The sequence below is a fragment of the Lissotriton vulgaris genome, chromosome 12 (assembly GCF_964263255.1).
Source record: "Lissotriton vulgaris chromosome 12, aLisVul1.2, whole genome shotgun sequence".
Classification (NCBI taxonomy): domain Eukaryota; kingdom Metazoa; phylum Chordata; class Amphibia; order Caudata; family Salamandridae; genus Lissotriton; species Lissotriton vulgaris.
In genome coordinates, this window is record NC_141700.1 from 72,371,296 (window position 1) to 72,397,647 (window position 26,352).

The 26,352-nt window shown below is 47.2% G+C and overlaps 1 protein-coding gene across 1 annotated transcript in view; it reads right to left on the minus strand.

The window, feature by feature from the left end:
* The window catches only part of IZUMO4 (IZUMO family member 4), a 147,125-nt gene that overhangs the window by 27,864 nt on the left and 92,909 nt on the right, over window positions 1–26,352 (minus strand). Inside the window, exons 4-5 of the mRNA XM_086945490.1 lie at window positions 23,935–23,961; window positions 16,611–16,686 (exon numbers count right to left, since the gene is read on the minus strand). Coding sequence (XP_086801616.1) covers window positions 16,611–16,686; window positions 23,935–23,961 — 103 coding nt within the window. The remainder of the gene's footprint in view (window positions 1–16,610; window positions 16,687–23,934; window positions 23,962–26,352) is intronic.

Consider the following 26,352-nt stretch of genomic DNA (forward strand, 5'->3'; position numbering starts at 1 on the left):
ACCCATAAAATTTGAGAATGAGTTCCAACTGTTATATGTTTTACAATTGTCAGCGACAAATCCACAGATAAAAGAAAAAGCAGACCTCCCTTTGCTCTGCTGTGCCGGGACTCTGAGGCTTCTAAACTGTAACAAACAAATCCATCAAAGCTGGGTTTTGTGATGCACCAAGTTTCTTGGAGACATAAAATATCATGTGACCTAATCATGTCCTCCCATCCCAACTTATTCCCTTTGGAGGCCCAGCCGGCTATGTTCCAGCTGACAATAGAGGTGCCCTCTATAGTACAATTTTTGGGTTAATCTTGGACAATATTATAGTTAACACCATATACACAGGGTTCAACCTCAGTTAAACCAGCATTAGGGTCCTCAGCACATGTTGATTGCTGTTTATTCTCTATAGCAGAGACAGATTCCAGCCCGCTGTCAATAATCGCTGTAGAGGTAATATCCCAGGTTCGCTCCAAGTCTAAGCTTGTCCCACCTAGGTATTTTTCTTGGGCATTTAGGGTTATACTCAACTGAGGCCTATTAGCCTTTAGATGTAAATCATTCTGGTCCAGAGAGCTCAAAGCTTGATCTCTGTTCTGTATTGGTACCTCAAAAATTGGACAGTGGTTGGGAGTGAAGGGTCTGTCTCTTTTAATGGCAAGAGGTGTCTTACTAAGATGATTATAAAAATACCCCAATGGGCGCACAAGTACATCATTCTCATTCAGAGTTAGAGAGGCTGCTCTAAGTAAAACAGTTGCGACATGCTGAGGATATTTAAAATTAACAATGACACAATCGACCCTACAGGACTTTCTTGAGTTGCCAATCCAATTTACCTTTCTAGTTGTTAGAATTTGGTCGGAGTAATTGGTTGGGAACCCACAGTGCCTGTGCAACCATGAGACCGTTTTATTTTTGAGTGAATCATGTGATTCCTGAGGGGATTGAGCCTGACTAGGATCTAGAGGAGGAACATTGGAAAGAACAGCTACATAAGGCGCACTATCTGGTGGAATATTAATAAAACGACTTTTCTTGGGTGCAGATACTCCAATCATACTTACAGGTGCCGCTGATACCTGTACGGTTTGACAGCCCTCTGGCGGACCTGGTATAACTACTTTGTTTAAACTGGGCCTCCCAGCAAGCGGCTTCGGGACAGTGTCATTGAGTGGTACACCCCTCTCTTTGGACCTAGGGCTGTCAATCTTACCAATGTGCGCATCTAAAAGACTGCCCAGTCTAGACACTTCAGCTGTAAGTAGGTCTATTTTGTCCACCAATGGTTTGACAATAGTTTCAAGTTTTCCCTCTATAATACTAGCTAATAAATCAAATTGCTCAGTGTTTAAATTAGCAGCGCTGTTCTTAATCAAAGTCTCATTGTCGCAGACAGTACTCTTTGGTGTATTTTCAACTCTTCTCTTGTTATTGTTTCCCCCACGCTTAATTTTTAATTTTCTACAGGCCCTCATTGTTCTCCGGGCCGGAGAACGCCGTGGCGGGATATCATCAGATGCTTCAGGGGAATCCTGGTTAGGAGCCGGCGTTGCTGATATTTCTTTTAGTATAACGTCACAATCACAATTAAAGTCCACAGACACTACAGTATCGGCTATAGGAGATGTAGAAGGTAAGTCAGATGGGCTCTCCCGGCCCAATGACTTTCTCCCGTCATTGTAAATCTTATTCACAACTTTTACTAAATAAAAAGATATAAGATATATATATATAAGATTGAACAACATAGATGAGATGCACCATTTTCTGTAGTAAAAATGAGCTTCTTTCCATTTATATTTCCTGTTGACGGTCACAGACCCATGTTTACCAACAACTGTGATCTCCCTCTTAGTTAGGATCCCTATTTTGAGGTTGAGAGTGGGTCTGTTCACATTATATGCTAAAGGTGTAAATAAAGATGTATAGTATTTTCTAGTTGCTGTAATATTGAATGTATTGACTCTTTGATGATGTATGTGTGTATATATGTGTATATATGAATTTATTGTATATACATTTATACATATGTATATTTATATTTTGTACTTTTCTAATTTTCTACTTTTCTAGTTCTCTATTTTTCCACCATTTTTCTATTTTTCTACTGTTTTACACTGATAACTGGTTGATAAAATGATAAATATTATGGACATGAACACTATAAGAAAGTATACATAAATTGTTGTGGGTTGTAAATATGTAATATAGATTTGTATATATATGCCAGTGAAACTGAAATGTGGTTATATATGTATTATCAATTGATTATCACAAATCCGGGTGTATTTCGATGTTCAAGGATCCTTTTTAACTATTTATACTATTTATTATTATTAAAGTACGAAAAATACACACATGATATGTTGGGGTAATCAGAACCCACATATAATTTAAATGTGTTCTGATATATTCTTATCGTACTAGATATAATGACTGGTATTGCACTTTAGCTGATACAGCTTTCTCATCCTATGCACTTTTTGATAATTTTGCACTTTACCTTATTCACTAAGCACTTTATCATACTATCACTGGTACGTAGACAGAAACACCTATAGGCCTGAATTGTGGATATGAGAACTTTCCTGTCATTTACTACTTTTGAGTAGATGTACAATGGTATTTTAGATAAGTGATTTGATCACTAGTAAATAATTGACAGGTCTTTGATGGTACATGTGTATCAATGGATTTAACCGGTGAGGTCTTATGGTCTATGAATATCAATATCTGGATTTAACCAGTGATGTTTTTTCGTCTTTTTGGTAATTACCATTAGATGTACCAGCACTGACTGTGATAGTATGTTGTCTATATCTATTAAGTCACATGACTCACTACGTCACTGTGAGGGGGTGGTCACGATGTGTAATTTGCATTTAAAAAAGCATTGAGTTTGATGTACTTGTTGCAGCGTGAACAAGGGCATATCTTGCCAGAAACGCGTAGCTGCTTTCTGTTGTTCAATAAAAAACAACTCTGCTGATGTGACGTGGTCCGTCTACTTCCTGTTTGCTGGTGTGCTGCGTGGGTGCAAGAAACACCGAGAGATTTAGAGGAGTCACGTGGTTGATGTAAAAACGGAGGTGGATTTGTCTCCGTAACGGACCCCTTCCTCGTGTTGTGGAAGCCGCCTTCAAATCAACTCTGCCTGGAAACGTCCTGTTGGGAATTTTCGGCGGCTGCCCCCTGGTCGGCAAACTACAAGGAGTCACTGAGCGCGGCGGCGGTTGAACTGCGGTGTGGTCCATGTCGAAGGGCGCGGTTTACAGAGCGGATCCTGCCTTCGCTGTTCGGTGAGTAACAAGAGCCTGCACCAGGTGGGGTAGTGTACACAGCGCAATCTCACACGCACACGTTACGAGAACCCAGGTGGCCATCCGGTGTGAGACAGAGATAACGTGTGGCGTGTGCTTGAACAACGCCAGCAACAAAAAGGAATAACATTATGTCTGACGAGCTGGATAAACCGCGTGAGGAAGCTGCTATCAATCTATTTAGTGATCAAAGCAGTGAGAATGGCAATACCAGAGTGCCAAACAGAATCACTCAAACAGAACAAGTGAGAAACCTAAAAACGATTTTCAAGGAACTAGAAAAGTTAAAGAAACTTGAATGCACCAAGTGGTGGGAGCACAAATCTCTCAGCAAGTGTGAGGAGGTGGGCCGGGTCCCTCGTGGGCTGCGGATCCTTTTAGCCCCAAGTTTCGAGAAACCAGACCCCGCCATGCTACAGGAGTGGGGGGAGAGCAACCTGGCAGCTTCCATGAATCTGGTTTGCATTTTAATAAAGTATGCTGCCAAAGATAGAATCAGGTTGTTAGAACAAATCAAAGTATTGGAAAATGAACTATCTACATATGCTGAAGGGGAAGAAATGAAAAAGCTTTCGGACACCATGAATGAAAGGCTGAGAAAACATGAAGAAAAGATCAAAATTCGAAAAGCAACCAAGTTCACCCGAGATGCCAATGATTACCGTGATGGGAAAATATTCACATTTTCACGGAAATATGACTCTGCGAAGAGACAAGCCTTCAGCAAAAAGAAAAATGTCATTGGAAGTTCTACCACAGTGGATACACGTACTGCCAGGCAAACAAGTTCTAGTGCAGGCGCACATGGGATTAGTTCACAAACCACAAGTAGAGGTGAAAATGCATTAAATGAGGATGTTGTTGAAAGTAGCAGCTTGGACTCAGATGCAAGCTCCATAATAAGCAACTCGAGTGATAACTTAACTTCCTCTTCCTCTATGTGCTCGGATTTAAACTTGGAAGGACTAACCAAACTCACCTTGCAGGAGGAAATGGATTTTATAGTAGAGGAGAGGTTACAGACTTTGAGACCAGGGCCAAGGCAAAAATCATCGAGAACAGACAAAGAAGAAACAAGCGAAGAAAAGAAAGGCGCAAGCGGCAGCAACGGCGCCCAAGTGCAAACAAGAAAGAAGAAGCCATGGGTGAGACGCCGTTGAATGATAACACTATTATAAATCTTTCTAATGTCATACTAACAAAGGCAGAACAACAACTACTGTCATTAGGCTTGAACTTTTGTCCTGTTCAAAGTTTTAACCCCTTCGACACTCATGACGAGCTGGGCTCGTCATGGTGTAGCCTCCTCAAACACTGATGACGAGCCCAGCTCGTCAAAAAACAATGTAAAAAAAGAATTTTCAGCACAGAGGGGGAAAACGCATAGCAGCCATGGAGTTAATTATACTATGACCAGAGTAGATTTGTTCTTTTTCATTAGAAAATTAAAACTAAGAAAACATTTAGCACTTAAATCTATCAAAGACCCTACTAATAATATTGGTGAGGACATGTCCTCTGACAATTTAAACATGTTATCAGCTTCAGATGTACACACTTTTCTGGATGCTAACGACCTCAATACCTCTACTAATGACACTGAGGCGGATTTAGATGCTTCCACACAGGCAAGACTCAGCAGGATATCTGTCTTGCAGAAAGGAGCAGGCCTCAGCCCATTTAAGAGTAAATCCAAATTTGTTCCCGTAACACCCAAAGACGCCATCGACGTCTTCCATGACTGTGTGATAAATGATATCAAAAAATTGTACAAACAAACCAATTCTAAATCAAAGAAGAAAACAACATTCATGAGAAGAGAATATGGCAAACTAATAAAGAAACTTGGAGAAAATCATGAGATTGTAATAAAAAAATCAGACAAGGGTGGCAATCTAGTGATTTGGCCCAAACAAGACTACGTGCTAGAGGCCAAGCGACAACTTTCTGATCCCTTGTGTTACAAAGTCTCAAATCAGAAAGAATACCTCCATGCCAAATGTGAATTGCAACAACTACTTTCCCAATGGAAGAGAGAAGGTCTGATTTCCACCGAGGAATATAAATACATGAATATAGAATTTCCTAGAATGCCATCTCTGTATTTGATCCCAAAGGTGCATAAAGGCGTGACACCTGTGCCCGGCAGGCCAATAGTTTCCGCCATTAGAAGCATGGGCGAAAACGTTGGTCAGTACATAGACTTCTTTCTCCAGGACATAGTGAAAAATCTTGCAAGTTATGTCCGTGACACCAGCGATTTTTTTTGGACAAAATTGCCTGTATTAACTGGGAAGATGACATGTGGCTGATATCATTAGACGTTGAATCGTTATACACAAGCATCGACCACAAACAAGGCATAAATGCAATCAAGTACTTTTTGGACAAAAAACCCATGGCATTTTATGAGCATAACAAAGTAATTCTTGGGTTAATCAATTGGTGTCTTCATAATAACTTTTTCACATTTGGCAAAGACATCTATAGGCAAATGAGGGGTGTAGCGATGGGGGCCTGTTTCTCTCCCAGCTACGCGTGTTTACACGTGGGCTGGTGGGAGGAGCAGGTCCTCACCGCGAAGCACTCTGCCACCATGGGGGCGCATGTTGTTTGTTATCTAAGATATATAGATGACATTTTCATGGTGTGGAAAGGGCCTAAAAATGGAGCTATGTCATTTATAGATGATATGAATAACAATGCCGATTCCTTGCAGTGCCCGTGAAATTCAAGCTCAATGCGCATGCGCATGCGCATCGAGCTTGCGAGACTATGGGGGCTTAAACAGTCTTTAACCAACTTGCAAGGAATCGTGGCGATTCCTTGCAGTGCCCGTGAAATTCAAGCTCAATGCGCATGCGCATTGACATTAAAAGCGCGTGCACATGAAAGCGACAAGGCTCCCTCCCACGGCAATCCCCAACCCCATCCGCCAGCACCCCCCCTCTCTCTCGCACCCACCCCCAGCCGCCAGCACCTCCCCTCTCTCTCCCCGCACACAGAAAGGGTCGCATTCCTCCCGCCAGCACCTCCCCTCTCTCTCGCACCCACCCCCAGCCGCCAGCACCTCCCCTCTCTCTCCCCGCACACAGACCGGGTCGCATTCCTCCACAGACAGGCTGCCATTTCTCATCCACCTCCCCAGCCACCAGCTCCTCTGTCTCGTCTCCCTTAACCATGCACAACTCACACTGAAACACACTATTTTTAAAACAAAATTCGCCAGCCTTCGACATCTGTTCCCCAGCCCCCAGCCGCCAGAACCTCCCCTCTCTCTCCCCGGACACAGCCAGGATCGCAATTCACCTCCCCCTCCCCCTCTCTCTACCCGGACACAGCCAGGCTCGCAATTCTCCTCCCCCTCAAGGCTCCCTCCCACAGCAATCCCCAACCCCATCCGCCAGCACCTCCCCTCTCTCTCGCACCCACCCCCAGCCGACAGCACCTCCCCTCTCTCTCCCCGCACACAGACAGGGTCGCATTCCTCCACAGACAGGCTGCCATTTCTCATCCCCCTTTCAGCCACCAGCTCCTCTGTCTCGTCTCCCTTAACCATGCACAACTCACACACTGAAACACACTATTTTTAAAACAAAATTCGCCAGCCTTCGACATCTGTTCCCCAGCTGCCAGAACCTCCCCTCTCTCTCCCCGGACACAGCCAGGCTCGCAATTCTCCTCCCCCTCCCCCTCTCTCTCCCCGGACACAGCCACGCTCGCAATTCTCCTCCCCCTCACCAGACGCCAGCACCTCCCCTCTCTCTCCCTGGACACAGCCAGCCTCGCATTTCTCCTCCCCCTCCCCATCCGCCAGCACCTCCCCTCTCTCTCCCTGCAGTATCACGAACGTGTCTCGTTTTAAACACGCATTTCACAGCTTCGCATTGAGTACTAAAACATGTACATGTGTGGGAGTGAACGGCAGCGTTTAAATGCTGGTTGCAAGTTGCAGCCCGTTCCTTTCTGCTGATACTTACTTTGTATCGAGTGCCCAGCCTTCATACTTAAAACCAGGGCTTCAAACTGAGCCAGCAAAGGGAAGCCGCATTGAAAGCCCCCTCAGCCACCCACCCCATCAACCCACACGAAACAGATAGAGGGCTGCCATTGTTTTTGATTTGGGTGGGCTCAACAGCATTTGAACGCTGGCTATTGGCATTGTAATTTATTGTTCATTATCAGACTCGCAAGAAATGGTGCTCGTTTAGCAACGGGTCCTTTCGTACAACACACACTCCGTTCACACCACTTCGCCACACCACAACACATTTTTTCATACACACATACCCGGATCAAGGGGACTTTCACACACACCCTCTATTACGTCTCCTTGGGTTACATTTATACGCACACACAACACACAACACATACTACATTACACGCACAACTTATGGATTGCTAACACAGCTTATGCTTACTTAACACTACCAACCTGCTAGACAGTGGCCACAGCTTCTAATTACACTTGGGACACAAATCTGGCACACAATCTCTGATTCATATGCATAGTAACAGACATCCCTATATACCAGGCGTACCTCCTCACCCACTCGGCATCTATCACCCACACTGCATCTATCACCTCTGCAGACCCACTCTGCACCTTGCACCCACTCTGCACCTTGCACCCACTCTGCACCTTGCACCCACTCGGCAGCTTGCACCCACTCTGCAGCTTGCACCCACTCTGCAGCTTGCACCCACTCTGCATCTTGCATACATACACACAGGAAAACACAACTCACAGGCAATACTTTACTGCTGATCAGTATACATCCAGACTCGCTACAAATGTTGCTCGTTTAACAACGGATCCTTTCTTACAACACACACTCCGTTCACACCACTTCGCCACACCACAACAAAGTTTTCATACACACATTCACGGATCAAGGGGACTTTCACACACACACTCTATTACGTCTCCTTGGGTTGCATTTTGACGCACACACAACACACAAAACATACTAAATTACACGCACACCCAAAAAAGAAAAAATTACAGCAAGTTCGAGGCACAGGAGGGATGGCTAGCTTTACTTTCAAAAGACTTGTGTCAAAACGAATAAAAAAAATAAAAAAACACCCCATTCAGCTGGCCTACTATTTCCCCACATCCCTCTACAGCGTGATACGATCACACTCCCACAACCTCCATCACGCACCATCACTCAGCAACACACCCTCACACACAACCTCAACAGACTCCCCCTCACACACACTCAATCACCCTCACCCACTCACCATCACACACCATCACTCAACAACACCCCCAAACCCTCCCACCCCCTCACACCCCCTCACCCTCACAAACACTCACCCTCACCCACAGTCACACCCTCAACCTTCAAACTCGCACACCCTCACTCACCTTGACACCCTCACAACACTCAGCCTCACTCACGCTCAAACTATCACCTTCACTCACCCACACCTATCATCACACACTATCACATCCCATTACCCTCACCTTCACACACCCTCACACCATCACCCTCACACCCACACTCATACTCACACCGTCACCCTCACTCACCCTCACACAACATCACACACCCTCACACCCCCTAAAAATCACATCCAATCACCCTCACACCGTCCAGGTCCACCCTCACAACCCTCAAACCCTCACTCATACTCACATCGTCACCCTCACTCACCCTCACACACCATCACACACACTCACACCCCCTTACCCTCACATCCACTCACCCTCACACCATCAAAGACAACACTCCAACTACACCATAAAAGTACAATACCACACTACAACTCTACACTCCAACTACAACTCCACCCTCAAACTCCACACAAAAATAACGTTAGTCAACATTTACACTCACCCCCCACACACACTCACAACACTCACACCCTCACTCATACCAAAACAGTCACCCTCAATCACTCTCACACACCATCACGCACCCTCAAACACCCAAAGACTCACATCCAATCACCCTCACACTCACACAGTCCAAGTCCACCCTCCAACTACACCCTATACCTACAATACCACCCTACAACTCTACACTCCAACTACAACTCTACTCTCCAAATCCACACATAAATAACGTAAGGCAACATTTATTTTAATACGTACAATTCGGATTACACACTTGTAGCTATTAAAACATTAAAACTTAATGCAACGCAAGGACAGTGCAGCAATTAATACACAAAAATAAAGAAAGGGATTGTAAAATAAAACCGTTCTTTCACAAAGATCATAAATGCACACAAAATAGACAAACATATGAATACACAGCAAAAAATACAACAATTTTTAAGTGGACAAAGTGAGCTAAAGGAAAAAAATTCACAACAGAAAGCACTTACTAAAGTAAGGGGAAATAAACAAGTAAACAATGCCAGAAATAATCAAAAACACAAACAAAATGCGTCATCACAAAAGCACAAGACTCTGGTGTTGCTCTGACTGATGCTGCTGTTGCACGAAGTGTTTTGGTGGTGCTAAGTGCACAACCACAGGAACACCGTACACCAAAACAGCATCAAACAACATCAAAAGAGCACTACTCAACAACACAACAGCCAACGCCCCTTGCCCACGCAGCTGTTCACAAAAAATTAGGGAAGTACAGAAAATACAAAAACATCCTAAGACGTCTACCCTTATGCCCATAAATTAAAAGCAACACCCTTATTCTCACTGTTGCATACATCAAAGATAGTTCACATACACATTCTGATCTAACACATACTAAGCTAAAAAACACAGAACACGTTTGGGGAAGGAAATAGACTGCATACAATACTACAAATTTACACATACTGTGGCAAACTCCAAAAGGCTCACATGCACTCACCCTCACACTCACACCGTCAAAGTCCAGCCTCCAACTACACCCAATAACTACAATACAACTCTACAACTCTACACTCCAAATACAACTCCAGCCTCCAACTGTACACATAAATATTGTTAAGCAACTATTTGAATTATACGTAAAAAGAGGATTACACACTTGCAGCTAGTCCAAAATGCAAACTTAAAGCAACGCAAGGAGGGTGCAGCTATTAATACACAAATATGCAAACAGGGATTGGAAAATAAAACAATTCTTTCACAAAAAGCATAAAATACACACATTACATCACTGTGCATCCTCTTAATACGTTGCTAGGGAAAATAAATTCAGCAAATACACAAAGTTTCCTTTAATACATCGAGTACCTCAATAACATATAATCCGGCTACTTCAGCATCACAGGGAAAAAACAATGCAAACACAACATACATAAATATATTATAAACTAAATAGCACTTCAAAGTTCAAATAACAGCTCTTGTACGTCAAATAACAAACACCAGCTAAAAATACATTACATTACAGTTTTAGAAAACATATGCATTACATATCGACAATTGAAAACAAGACTTTAATTTACATTACATTACAAACATTTACAACACTCAGCCTCACTCACGCTCAAACTATCACCTTCACTCACCCACACCTATCATCACACACTATCACATCCCATTACCCTCACCTTCACACACCCTCACACCATCACCCTCACACCCACACTCATACTCACACCGTCACCCTCACTCACCCTCACACAACATCACACACCCTCACACCCCCTAAAAATCACATCCAATCACCCTCACACCGTCCAAGTCCACCCTCACAACCCTCAAACCCTCACTCATACTCACATCATCACCCTCACTCACCCTCACACACCATCACACACACTCACACCCCCTGACCCTCACATCCACTCACCCTCACACTCACACCGTCAAAGACAACACTCCAACTACACCATAAAAGTACAATACCACACTACAACTCTACACTCCAACTACAACTCCACCCTCAAACTCCACACAAAAATAATGTTAGTAAACATTTACACTCACCCCCTCATCCTCACACACACACTCACAACACTCACACCCTCACTCATACTAAAACAGTCACCCTCAATCACTCTCACACACCATCACGCACCCTCAAACACCCAAAGACTCACATCCACTCACCCTCACACTCACACAGTCCAAGTCCACCCTCCAACTACACCCTATACCTACAATACCGCCCTACAACTCTACACTCCAACTACAACTCTACTCTCCAAATCCACACATAAATAACGTAAGGCAACATTTATTTTAATACGTAAAATTCGGATTACACACTTGTAGCTATTAAAACATTAAAACTTAATGCAACGCAAGGACAGTGCAGCAATTAATACACAAAAATAAAGAAAGGGATTGTAAAATAAAAGCGTTCTTTCACAAAGATCATAAATGCACACAAAATAGACAAACATATGAATACACAGCAAAAAATACAACAATTTTTAAGTGGACAAAGTGAGCTAAAGGAAAAAAATTCACAACAGAAAGCACTTACTAAAGTAAGGGGAAATAAACAAGTAAACAATGCCAGAAATAATCAAAAACACAAACAAAATGCGTCATCACAAAAGCACAAGACTCTGGTGTTGCTCTGACTGATGCTGCTGTTGCACTAAGTGTTTTGGTGGTGCTAAGTGCACAACCACAGGAACACCGTACACCAAAACAGCATCAAACAACATCAAAAGAGCACTACTCAACAACACAACAGCCAACGCCCCTTGCCCACGCAGCTGTTCACAAAAAATTAGGGAAGTACAGAAAATACAAAAACATCCTAAGACGTCTACCCTTATGCCCATAAATTAAAAGCTACACCCTTATTCTCACTGTTGCATACATCAAAGATAGTTCACATACACATTCTGATCTAACACATACTCAATCAATCAATCAATCAATGGCATTTGTAGAGCGCGCTACATACCCGTAGGGTCTCAAGGCGCTGGGGGGGGGGGGGGGGGGGGGTGCCGCTACTGCTCGAACAGCCAGGTCTTCAGCTTCTTCCTGAAGGAGAGGTGGTCTTGGGTCAGGCGCAGGTCGGGAGGGAGGGAGTTCCAGGTCCTGGCGGCCAGGTAGGAGAAGGACCTTCCTCCTGTCGTCGCTCTTCGGATGCGGGGGACGGCGGCGAGGGCGTGGTTGGCTGATCGGAGGTGGCGTTTGGGAGCGTAGAAGTTGAGTCGGCTGTTGAGGTAGCTCGGGCCTTGGTCGTGTAGGGCTTTGTGTGCGTGGGTGAGGAGGCGGAAGGTGATTCTTTTGTTGACGGGGAGCCAGTGAAGGTCTCTCAGATGTCCGGAGATGTGGCTGGTTCGTGGGATGTCGAGGATGAGTCTGGCTGAGGCGTTCTGGATCCGCTGGAGTCTCTTCTGGAGCTTGGCGGTGGTACCGGCGTAGAGGGCGTTGCCGTAGTCCAGTCGGCTGGTGACGAGGGCCTGGGTGACGGTCTTCCTGGTCTCGGTGGGGATCCACCAGAAGATCTTCCGTAGCATGCGTAGGATGTTGAAGCACGCTGAGGAGACGTTGTTGACTTGCCGGGTCATGGTGAGGGAGGAGTCCAGGATGAAGCCCAGGTTGCGTGCGTGGTCTGTCGGTTTGGGTGCGGTGCCCAGGGCGGGAGGCCACCAGGAGTCGTCCCAGGCGGAGGGCGAGGAGCCCAGGATGAGGACCTCCGTCTTGTCCGAGTTCAGTTTCAGGCGGCTGGTCGTCATCCACTCAAGCTACAAAACACGTTTGGGGAAGAAAATAGACTGCATACAGTACTACAAATTTACACATACTATGGCAAACTCCAAAAGGCTCACATGCACTCACCCTCACACTCACACCGTCAAAGTCCAGCCTCCAACTACACCCTATAACTACAATACAACTCTACAACTCTACACTACAAATACAACTCCAGCCTCCAACTGTACACATAAATATCGTTAAGCAACTATTTGAATTATACGTAAAAAGAGGATTACACACTTGCAGCTAGTCCAAAATGCAAACTTAAAGCAACGCAAGGAGGGTGCAGCTATTAATACACAAATATGCAAACAGGGATTGGAAAATAAAACAATTCTTTCACAAAACGCATAAAATACACACATTACATCACTGTACATCCTCTTAATACATTGCTAGGGAAAATAAATTCAGCAAATACACAAAGTTTCCTTTAATACATCGAGTACCTCAATAACATATAATCCGGCTACTTCAGCATCACAGGAAAAAAACAATGCAAACACAACATACATAAATATATTATATAGCACTTCAAAGTTCAAATAACAGCTCTTGTACGTCAAATAACAAACACCAGCAAAAAATACATTACATTACAGTTTTAGAAAACATATGCATTACATATCGACAATTGAAAACAAGACTTTAATTTACATTACAAACATTTACAAATATTACGATCGAAAAAAAAAATTGTCAACAGTTATAAAAACACCCTCCTATTCAGTCGTTAACTTAAAGATAGTATAGATACTACATTACATTACATAAAAAAACACTTTGGAATACATTCTTACCTGTCAAACGACGCAGCAACAGCACAGGAACAAGAACACGCCTTCCGCGCACCAACATTCTCGATCTCTGGGGAATTCCACCGTTGACGTAAGCAAATCGGAACGCAACGTCAAAAACGTCGCGCTCCGATTGGCTAGAAATAAACGTCAAGGAAACGTAAACACTCACAACACAAAAATAAACTAGAACGCTAACGTAGGGAACGTCAAGGTGACGCATTGCGTCGGCCATTTTTAAAATAATAAAATTAATACGGGACTCCACAGACAACTAAAACACACACAACAACACACAGTAATTAAGAAACATACACAGTTCTATTACATACAAATATACACATAAGGCAGGACAATTACAAAGGGAAGATCTATCACGTTTTTTTTTACACGACACATATTAAATAATTAATATTAACATACACACACTCATAACATCACCCTCACACACCAAAACTCTCACACTCCTTCACACACCCTCAATCACCCTGACACAACATCTCACTCACACACCATCACACACCTTCAGCCTCACACCCACTCACTCACACTCACCCTCACACACACTCACACCCCCTCACACTCACACACACACCCTCACTCCCCTCAAAAAATAACACCCCTCACAACAAGCTCACACTCACTACACCGGACAGCCGCACCCACTCACACCCCTCACACTCTCTCACCATCAACACCCCTCAGCCTCACACAGCCTTACCCTCATCCCCTCACCCTCACACACCCTCAATCACCCTCACACCATCACCCTCACACACCCTAACTCTCACCCTCAACAACTCACACACACTCACACTCCCTCGCTCACCCTCACACACACACACCCCCTCACCCTCACACCCCATCACCCTCACACACCCTCACTCCCATCACAACATCACACCCCTCACAACACTCTCACACTCACTACACCTCACACACTCACCCTCAAAAACCCTCACACCCCCTCACTCACACTCACTCACTCACAATCACTCACACTCAGCCTCACACACCCTCACGCTCACACACCGTCACACACCCTCTGCCTAACAACACCTCTCTCACCCTCAATCACCCTCACACACCGTCACACACCCGAAACCTCACACCCCCTCACTCACCCTCACACACACACACCCTCTTCCTCAAACACCTTACCCTCACACACACACGCTCCCCTAAAACCCATCACAACACTCTCACACTCACTACACCTCACACACTCTCAGACGCAAACAACCTCACTCACCCTCACACACACTCACACCCCCTCACCCTCACACCCCATCACACTCACACACGCTCACTCCCCTCACCCTCACAACACCCTCACACCCCCTCACTCACACTCACTCACAATGACTCACACTCACCCTCACACACCCTCACCCTCACACACCGTCACACACCCTCTGCGTAACAACACCTCTCACACCCTCACTCACCCTCACACACACTCACGCACCGTCACACACCCGAAGCCTCACACCCCCTCACTCACACTCACAATGACTCACACTCACCCTCACACACCCTCACACACCGTCACACACCCTCTGCGTAACAACACCTCTCACACCCTCACTCACCCTCACTCACCCTCACACTCACACACACACCCCCTCACCCTCAAACACATGACATTCACACACACACCCTCCCCTGACACCCGTTACAACACTCTCACACTCACTACACCTCGCACACTCACCATCAAACACCCTCCCACACACTCACCCACGCTCATCCTTGCAACTTGTCACAATAAACACGCCTCACACTCACACACCCTTACCATCATCCCCTCAGCCTCATTCACATTCAATCAACATCACAACACCTAACTCTCAGACTCACCCACTCACACACAATCACACTCCCTAACTCACCCTCACACACCCTCAGCCTCACACCGTCACACACCCTCACTAAACATCAAAAACACTCACTCACCCTCACACACCCTCACCAACACACACTGTCACATACACTCAGCCTCACAAACACTCACTCAACTTCACCATCACACACACTCACACCCCCTCACACTCACACTCCCTCACACTCACAACACTCATGCTCCCACCCCTCACACTCACATTCCTCACTCTCACACCCCTCACCCTCACACCACTCAAGCCACAGATGGGTGTGCGATGGGAGGACGCTCAGCTTGCAGGGCTGTGCTTCTATCCCCTGCTGCACTCTCCTGCTCTCTAGAAATGTGGCATAACAACATAAGCTGCCATCAAAGTCACGTCAATACAAATCATGTGGCATTCCAAATGCTATAGGTGTCACATTCAAAAAAATTAAAACTATTGGCATTGTAAATGACTAATCTATCAATGTAGCTATTTGGAAAAACTACACACAAAAAAAAAAAAAATTACAATACCAATAGCTCCCACTTTTCTAATGCGAGACCTATTGCATTTCCAATGCTTGTTTAAGATATAGCTCGCTGACTGGAAATTAAGTTTATTTATTTGCTTAGTGACTGTTTATCTGTGCTTCTAACAACAACAAACATCTACAGGAAACCTTGACTGTATAATTTCACAAGCTGAGGAGAGTCAAGTGAGTAAAGGGAGAAAGCTCAATACTCAATCGAATATAATAGTATTGCTGGACTTAAAACCTCATTGGTCAACAACATTATCCACAGAGAATTGTTTTCAGTAACCACTGGTCCAGGACCCTCAGAAAAGTTCCCAAGGTTAATATACTAAGAACATGTTTCAGAGTAAAACAATAAATAATAATTGCATATGTCTAAATAGTTTTTAATTTGTATTCCTTTGTCCTTAGAATAGGTACGCTTGCAAACAATACAATTAGCCCATCAACCCTTCATACCTGCAGTGGTATCCAAAGCATGCGGTCACAGTAAGATTGCAGGTCCTGCAGGACACTGTCACGTACTCGTAGATCCCTAAAACACAAGCAGATAATATGTAAGGTTCAATGATGTTGCTGCGCATTGCTCGAACGGCCTTTCTCTAATTAGTAGTTCCTGTACTGTCATGATTAGGAGAGACTGAGGGCCAGATTTGTCAAAGGACTGTATTGCATTGTCCTTGCATCACACAAGGTGACAAAAGGGCAACACAATCCTAAAGTCCGATATACTGAGCCACACACCTTGCATGGCCTGGCAAGGCAGCACAGTCGCAGTCTTGCTTTACTTTGTGACGAGAAGACATTATATGGGTTGAAGTGTGGGTGTTCCCACACATTCACCCATGCTTTTTGAGGCATTCCATGATTTAATAAGACAAATAAACCTGGGAATACTTTATAGTTGTATGCCTTCCAGATAGAGGCGCAAAAAGGAGAAATATTCTTATTTCTCCTCATTTCCTCTTTCTAAGTGTGTTGCATTTTGCAGCAAACTGAGAACAAGCATTTACAATGCAATGGTCTCGTCCTTGTTAAAGTTAGAGCTATTGGCATTGCTCATGACATTATTTTTGTTTTTAAAACATATAAATAAGTGGCATTGTTATTTACAATGCCAATAGCTTAATCTCTCGCAAATGCGAGACCAATTGCATATGCACCCACACACACACAGAGCCACACACAGAGCCACACGCACCCACAGACACACACAGAGCCACTCGCACCCACACACAGACAGAGCCACACACACACACAGACAGAGCCCCACACACACACAGACAGGGCCCCACACACACACAGACAGAGCCACACACACACACAGACAGAGAGACACACACACACACAGAGCAACACACACACACAGACAGAGCCACATACACACACACAGACAGTCACACACACACACACAGAGCCACACACACAGACAGAGCCACACACACACACACACACTGTGGAGAAGTGTGGCTCACTGGTTAGAGGAGGCAGACCTGGAAGCAGAGGTCAGCCTGGGACCAGGGTTCAATTTCCGGCTTGGCGGGGTCTTGAGTCCTAAAATATTCATGGACTCGACAATTCTCGCTCCGGTGCCTACTCGATTCACAGGTTCACACTGCGACTCTGGGCAATAGCTTGCTTAATCTCCACAACGGCCCCTCGCGGCAGGATGCCTGGCTTTCACCTTGCGGATACCCTGCCGGGGTTATCTCACAGGGGAATACCAGGACGGGTTCCCTAAGCAAGCGCTTACAAACCGCTCGGTGATTTGCGCTATATAAATTCCTGTACATTCACATTTACATTTACACAGACAGAGCCACATACACATCTCTCTGCCCAGTAACGCCCTATGGAACAGAGGCATGAAAAATCGGATCACAAGCAGGGAACAGAGGCACAAGCAGGGAACAGCGGGACAAGCAGAGAACAGCGGCACAAGCAGGGAACAGAGGCACAAGCAGGGAACAGAGGCACAAGCAGGGAACAGAGGCATAAGCAGGGCACAGAGGCACGAGCAGGGCACAGAGGCACAAAAAACGGATCACGAACAGGGCACAGAGGCACAAAAACCGGATCACAAGCAGGGCCCAGAGGCACAAAAACCGGATCACAAGCAGGGCACAGAGGCACAACAAGCAACGAGGGGGCAGGGGCAGGGGAGCAAGCACAAGCAACGAGGGGGCAGCAAGCACAAGCAATGAGGGAGCAGGGGGCACAGAGGCACAAAAACCGGATCACAAGCAAGGCACAGAGGCACAAAAACCGGATCACAAGCAGTGCACAGAGGCACAAAAACCAGATCACAAGCAGGGTACAGAGGTACAAAAACCGGATCACAAGCAGGGCTTAGAGGCACAACAAGCAACGAGGGGGCAGGAGAGCAAGCACAAGCAACGAGGGGGCAGGGGGGCACAGAGGCACAAAAACCGGCTCACAAGCAGGGCACAGAGGCACAAAAACCGGATCACAAGCAGCGCAGGGCACAGAGGCACGAAAACCGGATCATAAGCAGGGCACAGAGGCACAACAAGCAACGCAGGGGCAGGAGAGCAAGCACAAGCAACGAGGGGGCAGCAAGCACAAGCAACGTGGGGGCAGGGGGGCACAGAGACACAAAAACCGGATCACAAGCAGGGCAGGGCACAGAGGCACGAAAACCGGATCGCAAGCAGGGCACAGAGAAACAAAAACCAGATCAGAAGCACAAAAACCGGATCACAAGCAGGGCACAGAGGCACAAAAACCGGATCACAAGCAGGGCACAGAGGCACAAAACCCGGATCACAAGCAGGTCACAGAGGCACAACAAGCAACGAGGGGGCAGGGGCAGGAGAGCAAGCACAAGCAACGAGGGGCAGGGGGCACAGAGGCACAAAAAACGGATCACAAGCAGGGCACAAAGGCACAACAAGCAACGAGGGGGCAGGGGCAGGAGAGCAAGCACAAGCAACGAGGGGGTAGCAAGCACAAGCAACGAGGGGGCAGGGGTGCACAGAGGCACAAAAACCGGATCACAAGCAGGGCACAGAGGCACAAAAACCGGATCACAAGCAGGGCACAGAGGCACGAACAGGGCACAGAGGCACAAAAACCGGATCACGAACAGGGCACAGAGGCACAAAAACCGGATCACAAGCAGGGCACAGAGGCACAACAAGCAACGAGGGGGCAATGGCAGGAGAACAAGCACAAGCAATGAGGGGCTGGAGGGCACAGAGGCACAAAAACCGCATCACAAGCAGGGCACAGAGGCACAACAAGCAACGAGGGGGCAGGGCCAGGAGAGCAAGCACAAGCTTGGAGGGTGCAGCAAGCGCAAGCAACGAGGGGGCAGGGGGGACCAGAGGCACAAAAAACGGTTCACAAGCAGGGCACAGAGGCATGAACAGGAAACAGAGGCACAAGCAGGGAACAGAGGCACAAGCAGGGCACAGAGGCACGAACAGGGCACAGAGGCACAAAAACCGGATCACAAGCAGGGCACAGAGGCACAAAAACCGGATCACAAGCAGGGCACAGAGGCACACCAAGCAATGAGGGGGCAGGACAGCAAGCACAAGCAACGAGGGGGCAGCAAGCACAAGCAACGAGGGGGCATGGGGGGCACAGAGGCACAAAAACCGGATCACAAGCAGGGCACAGAGGCACAAAAACCGGATCACAAGCAGGGCACAGAGACACAACAAGCAATGAGGGGGCAGGGGCAGGAGAGCAAGCACAAGCAACGAGGGGGCAGGGGAGCAAGCACAGCGAGGGGGGGCTGGAAAGCAAGCACAACGAGGGTACAGCCGCACAACAGAGAGGACAGAGGCAATAGGGCACAGAGGCACAAAAACCGGATCACAAGCATGGCACAGAGGCACAAAAACCGGATCACAAGCAGGGCACAGAGGCACAACAAGCAACGAGGGGGCAGGGGCAGGAGAGCAAGCACAAGCAACGAGGGGGCAGCAAGCACAAGCAACGAGGGAGCAGGGGGCACAGAGGCACAAAAACCGGATCACAAGCAGGGCACAGAGGCAAAAAAAAAACGGATCACAAGCAGGGCACAGAGGCACGAACAGGGAACAGAGGCACAGAGGCAGGGAACAGAGGCGCGAACAGGGCACAGAGGCAAGAACAAGGCACAGAGGCACAAAAACCGGATCACAAACAGGCCACAGAGGCACAAAAACCGGACCAAAAGCAGGGCACAGAGGCACAAAAACCGGATCACAAGCAGGGCACAGAGGCAAAAAACCCGGATCACAAGCAGGTCACAGAGGCACAACAAGCAACAAGGGGGCAGGGGCAGGAGAGCAAGCACAAGCAACGAGGGGGCAGCAAGCATAAGCAACAAGGGGCAGGGGGCACAGAGGCACAAAAAACGGATCACAAGCAAGGCACAAAGGCACAACAAGCAACGAGGGGGCAGGGGCAGGAGAGCAAGCACAAGCAACGAGGGGGCAGCAAGCACAAGCAACGAAGGGGCAGGGGTGCACAGAGGCACAAAAACCAGATCACAAGCAGGGCACAGAGGCACGAACAGGGCACAGAGGCACAAAAACCGGATCACGAACAGGGCACAGAGGCACAAAAACCGGATCACAAGCAGGGCACAGATGCACAACAAGCAACGAGGGGGCAATGGCAGGAGAGCAAGCAACAAGGGGCTGGAGGGCACAGAGGCACAAAAACCGCATCACAAGCAGGGCACAGAGGCACAACAAGCAACGAGGGGGCAGGGCCAGGAGAGCAAGCACAAGCTTGGAGGGTGCAGCAAGCGCAAGCAACGAGGGGGCAGGGGGGGCCAGAGGCACAAAAAACGGTTCACAAGCAGGGCACACAGGCACGAACAGGAAACAGAGGCACAAGCAGGGAACAGAGGCACAAGCAGGGCACAGAGGCACGAACAGGGCACAGAGGCACAAAAACTGGATCACAAGCAGGGCACAGAGGCACAAAAACCGGATCACAAGCAGGGCACAGAGGCACAACAAGCAATGAGGGGGCAGAAGCAGGACAGCAAGCACAAGCAACGAGGGGGCAGCAAGCACAAGCAACGAGGGGGCAGGGGGGGCACAGAGGCACAAAAACCGGATCACAAGCAGGGCACAGAGGCACAAAAACCGGATCACAAGCAGGGCACAGAGACACAACAAGCAATGAGGGGGCAGGGGCGGGAGAGCAAGCACAAGCAACGAGGGGGCAGGGGAGCAAGCACAGCGAGGGGGGGCCGGAAAGCAAGCACAACGAGGGTACAGCCGCACAACAGAGGGGACAGAGGCAATAGGGCACAGAGGCACAATAACCGGATCACAAGCAGGGCACAGAGGCACAACAAGCAACGAGGGGGCAGGGGCAGGAGAGCAAGCGTAAGCAACGAGGGGGCAGCAAGCACAAGCAACGAGGGGGCAGGGGGGCACAGAGGCACAAAAACCGGGTCACAAGCAGGGCACAGAGGCATGAACAGGAAACAGAGGCACAAGCAGGGAACAGAGGCACAAGCAGGGAACAGAGGCACGAACAGGGCACAGAGGCAAGAACAAGGCACAGAGGCACAAAAACCGGATCACAAACAGGCCACAGAGGCACAAAAACCGGACCAAAAGCAGGGCACAGAGGCACAAAAACCGGATCACAAGCAGGGCACAGAGGCACAACAAGCAACGAGGGGGCAGGGGCAGGAGAGCAAGCACACGCAACGAGGGGGCAGGGGGGCACGTAGGCACAAAAACTGCATCACAAGCAGGGCACAGAGGCACAAAAACCAGATCACAAGCAGGGCAGGGCACAGAGGCACGAAAACCGGATCACAAGCAGGGCACAGAGGCACAAAGACCGGATCACAAGCAGGGCACAGAGGCAAAACAAGCAACGAGGGGGCAGGGGCAGGAGAGCAAGCACAAGCAACGAGGGGGCAGGGGAGCAAGCACAGCGAGGGGGGGCCGGAAAGCAAGCACAACGGAGGGGCAGACGCACAACAGAGGGTACAGAGGCAATAACACGGGCACAATCAGGAAAGAGAGGCAAGAAAAGCGAGCACTCACCGGAGGACTCTGCAGCTTCTCGTCTTCTTCCGGCGGCGGTTGGGCAGAAATGGCATCAGAAAAGCACCGCCATTTTCGCATTCGGGCGTGGTTTTTGCTGTTGAGTGACGGATAACGTCACGGAGTTAAAAATTGCAAAAAACACGCCCCCGAATCTGAAAAAGACAGGGCTTGAACGGAGTGATGCTCCTCTCCTCCAATGGCTGGCCTCCGTTTAGGAAGCCAGCCAATGGAGAAGAGGGGCGGATTCATGCCCCCATACTTGTAAACATAAAGTCTCGGCTGCACGACACTGCTGCGCAGTGTACCCTAGTCCGAGACCTAAAAAGGAAACAATCCTCTAATTGTTTTTGTGCAGGAAGGTGTCCCTTTCTGCACAAAAACAATACTGCCAGCAACGCAGGCACCCTTGCACCATGCTGCAAGGGGCGTACGGTGCACTAGGCAGCACATAGTGCACCAGTGCAGTGAGAGAGCAGGAATGCACCATAGGAGTTGTCCACATTCTGGGCGTTTCACCAGAATTTTCCATCATCAGAAACTTTACTGATGGCCATAATGAATGTACTGCCACCTCCAAGCGAAGAATTTTAGAAACATTTATTCAAATTATCTAAATGATTGAATGGCCAACATCCTGTGGTTCTAGGCAAGTAACTTCATCTCTTTTTGCCTCAAAAAACGATCTGACCTTGCATAATGTCATCTGGTGCTCATGTAAAGAGTTCTAATGCTCTTGGGCCAAGCTTGTGCTATACAAAAAAAACACAAAATTAATTCTCTCTGCCCTTTTCACATTTGACAGGAAAACGTAAGAGTTTCAGCTATATTTTCAATTGACATATTTTGCATACAAGAACATTTGTCAGCTGTCATTAACTGAAATATTGTTCTAACATGAATGACTGTCAATAAAAGTCTTTTTCAGTATATCACAGAATACTGATCAAATTGAAATGTGAATAATTCCCCTCATCATTAGTTTTTCAGTAGCATCTGATTGCCTCCTTGCACACCAGTGTAGAAATTAAAACCTCAATATGTTTCATGCACAGGAACGTTGCGTTATCAAGTGTATCTGCTCTTTAGACCAACCCTTTGCGTTCACTCAAGCTCCTTTTTCCCTGAGAGTTAACCACCTTAGCTTTCTGATTGTATCTTTTTGTTCCTGTTGTTTCCTAATTCATTCTTGTGATAGTATTGGATTGAAATGTTTATTGAGTGCTTACTACCCCTATGTGGGATGCTGAGGCGCTTGCCTACATGGATAGCATGCTACATTATGTTGGATGTGTGGTTGGAAGGATGTTATCTTTGTTTTGATCGTATATGGGAAGTGTTACCATGTTGTGTGTGAAGACCACCACCGAGGTACCATTCTCATTTTTTGGGACGCAAGGTTAGCAGAGTGATGGATGAAGAAATGTGAGAGAGAGGTGCAGTTTGTGGTTTTTTATTCATGTCTGCGCACAGCTTGGCAGAGTCTGAAGCACATTTTCCTATTTGCAGGGGACCTGGCCAGATTTTTCAACCTGGACTCTTGCTATTAAAAGAGGACCAAGGGTTATTTGCCAATGGCCGGTAGTAGACTGGCATGCTGCCTCAGTAATTGCCAGTTATATCTGTTTGCAATACATAGGATGTGTCAAGTAATTTGCATTCACTGTCTTCAACTGGTGCTTGTTTGTTTGTTACATTTTCCAAACTTAAATCCATTAAAAAAAGTATACTAGAGACAAATGCATACTTACCGCACTGTTTTTCACAATCAATTCTGGCTAGAGAAAAGAAAGAAGAAAAACAGGAGATCGGTGTTTGCGATGTTCAGGAATTTGCACACTTGACAACATTAAGTCACTTCATGCGCTGATACAGTGCTAACGCGAGATCCCAACTACTGACAGATCTAAATATGTGAGATGGCTGAGGCCAGCTGACCACTAAGCACTAATGCTCCGTCAAGGGAGATAATGGTGTTTAGGGCACAGTCACTCGATTCCCTCTATCGTTTCCCATCCTTTCCTCTCCCCTGGTTTCTCTTTTCCTCCAACAATGATGATGCTGTGGAAGCACACTCTCAGGGTTCTGACTACAAATTGCAGAAGTGCTGAAATTACTGGATCAAAAAAACAATTGCAGGCGGCAATTGGACCCCTGCCCAGGCCAATTAAGAGTTTTTGTCTTTAGCTGTTATTTACCACCTGTTCTGAGCAATTCAGAAAAGGGGGTGGTGATGGACCGAGTTTCTGAATGAAGCAGAATACTCTTACCCTGTCAATAGATCAGGGCTTGATCCATCACCGTTTTTTAGCTCACTGCACCATCCCAGCTCAGAACCTGGCTACATGCAAATTAGTCTGTCCCTGGCCCAGTGCATCATGGGAACAGGGCAGACCAAACTACCAAGCCAATTCTTTTACCGGAAAGGAAACAAGCTTCCGGGGACCGGTTTCTGGCATTACAGCCGTCTTCGGCCCGGCTTGCTTGAATCCTGATGGTGCAGTGAGCAAGGGACTCATGTCTGAGTATACCCTTCCACGCTTACGGTGGACAAAACGATTCAGAAAAGGGGATGGTGATGGACAGTGTTTCTGAATGAAGTAGAATACTCTTACCCAGTCAAGAGATCAGGGCTTGATCCATCACCGATTTTTAGCTCACTGCACCATCCCAGCTCAGAACATGGCTACATGCAAATTAGTCTGTCCCTGGCCCAGTGCATCATGGGAACAGGGCAGACCAAACTACCAAGCCAATTCTTTTACCGGAAAGGAAATAAGCTTCCGGGGACCGGTTTCTGGCATTACAGCCGTCTTCGGCCCGGCTTGCTTGAATCCTGATGGTGCAGTGAGCAAGGGACTCATGTCTGAGTATACCCTTCCACGCTTAGGGTGGACAAAACGATTCAGAACAGGGGGTGGTGATGGACAGAGTTTCTGAATGAATCAGAATACTCTTACCCAGTCAAGAGATCAGGGCTTGATCCATCACCCTTTTTTAGCTCACTGCACCATCCCAGCTCAGAACCTGGCTACATGCAAATTAGTCTGTCCCTGGCCCAGTGCATCATGGGAACAGGGCAGACCAAACTACCAAGCCAATTCTTTTACCGGAAAGGAAACAAGCTTCCGGGGACCGGTTTCTGGCATTACAGCTGTCTTCGGCCCGGCTTGCTTGAATCCTGATGGTGAAGTGAGCAAGGGACTCATGTCTGAGTATACCCTTCCACGCTTAGGGTGGACAAAACGATTCAGAAAAGGGGGTGGTGATGGACAGTGTTTCTGAATGAAGCAGAATACTCTTACCCAGTCAAGAGATCAGGGCTTGATCCATCACCGTTTTTTAGCTCACTGCACCACCCCAGCTCAGAACCTGGCTACATGCAAATTAGTATGTCCCTGGCCCAGTGCATCACGGGAACAGGGCAGACCAAACTACCAAGCCAATTCTTTTACCGGAAAGGAAACAAGCTTCCGGGGACCGGTTTCTGGCATTACAGCAGTCTTCGGCCCGGCTTGCTTGAATCCTGATGGTGCAGTGAGCAAGGGACTCATGTCTGAGTATACCCTTCCAATCTTAGGGTGGACAAAACGATTCAGAACAGGGGGTGGTGATGGACAGAGTTTCTGAATGAAGCAGAATACTCTTACCCAGTCAAGAGATCAGGGCTTGATCCATCACCCTTTTTTAGCTCACTGCACCATCCCAGCTCAGAACCTGGCTACATGCAAATTAGTCTGTCCCTGGCCCAGTGCATCATGGGAACAGGGCAGACCAAACTACCAAGCCAATTCTTTTACCGGAAAGGAAACAAGCTTCCGGGGACCGGTTTCTGGCATTACAGCTGTCTTCGGCCCGGCTTGCTTGAATCCTGATGGTGAAGTGAGCAAGGGACTCATGTCTGAGTATACCCTTCCACGCTTAGGGTGGACAAAACGATTCAGAAAAGGGGGTGGTGATGGACAGTGTTTCTGAATGAAGCAGAATACTCTTACCCAGTCAAGAGATCAGGGCTTGATCCATCACCGATTTTTAGCTCACTGCACCATCCCAGCTCAGAACATGGCTACATGCAAATTAGTCTGTCCCTGGCCCAGTGCATCATGGGAACAGGGCAGACCAAACTACCAAGCCAATTCTTTTACCGGAAAGGAAATAAGCTTCCGGGG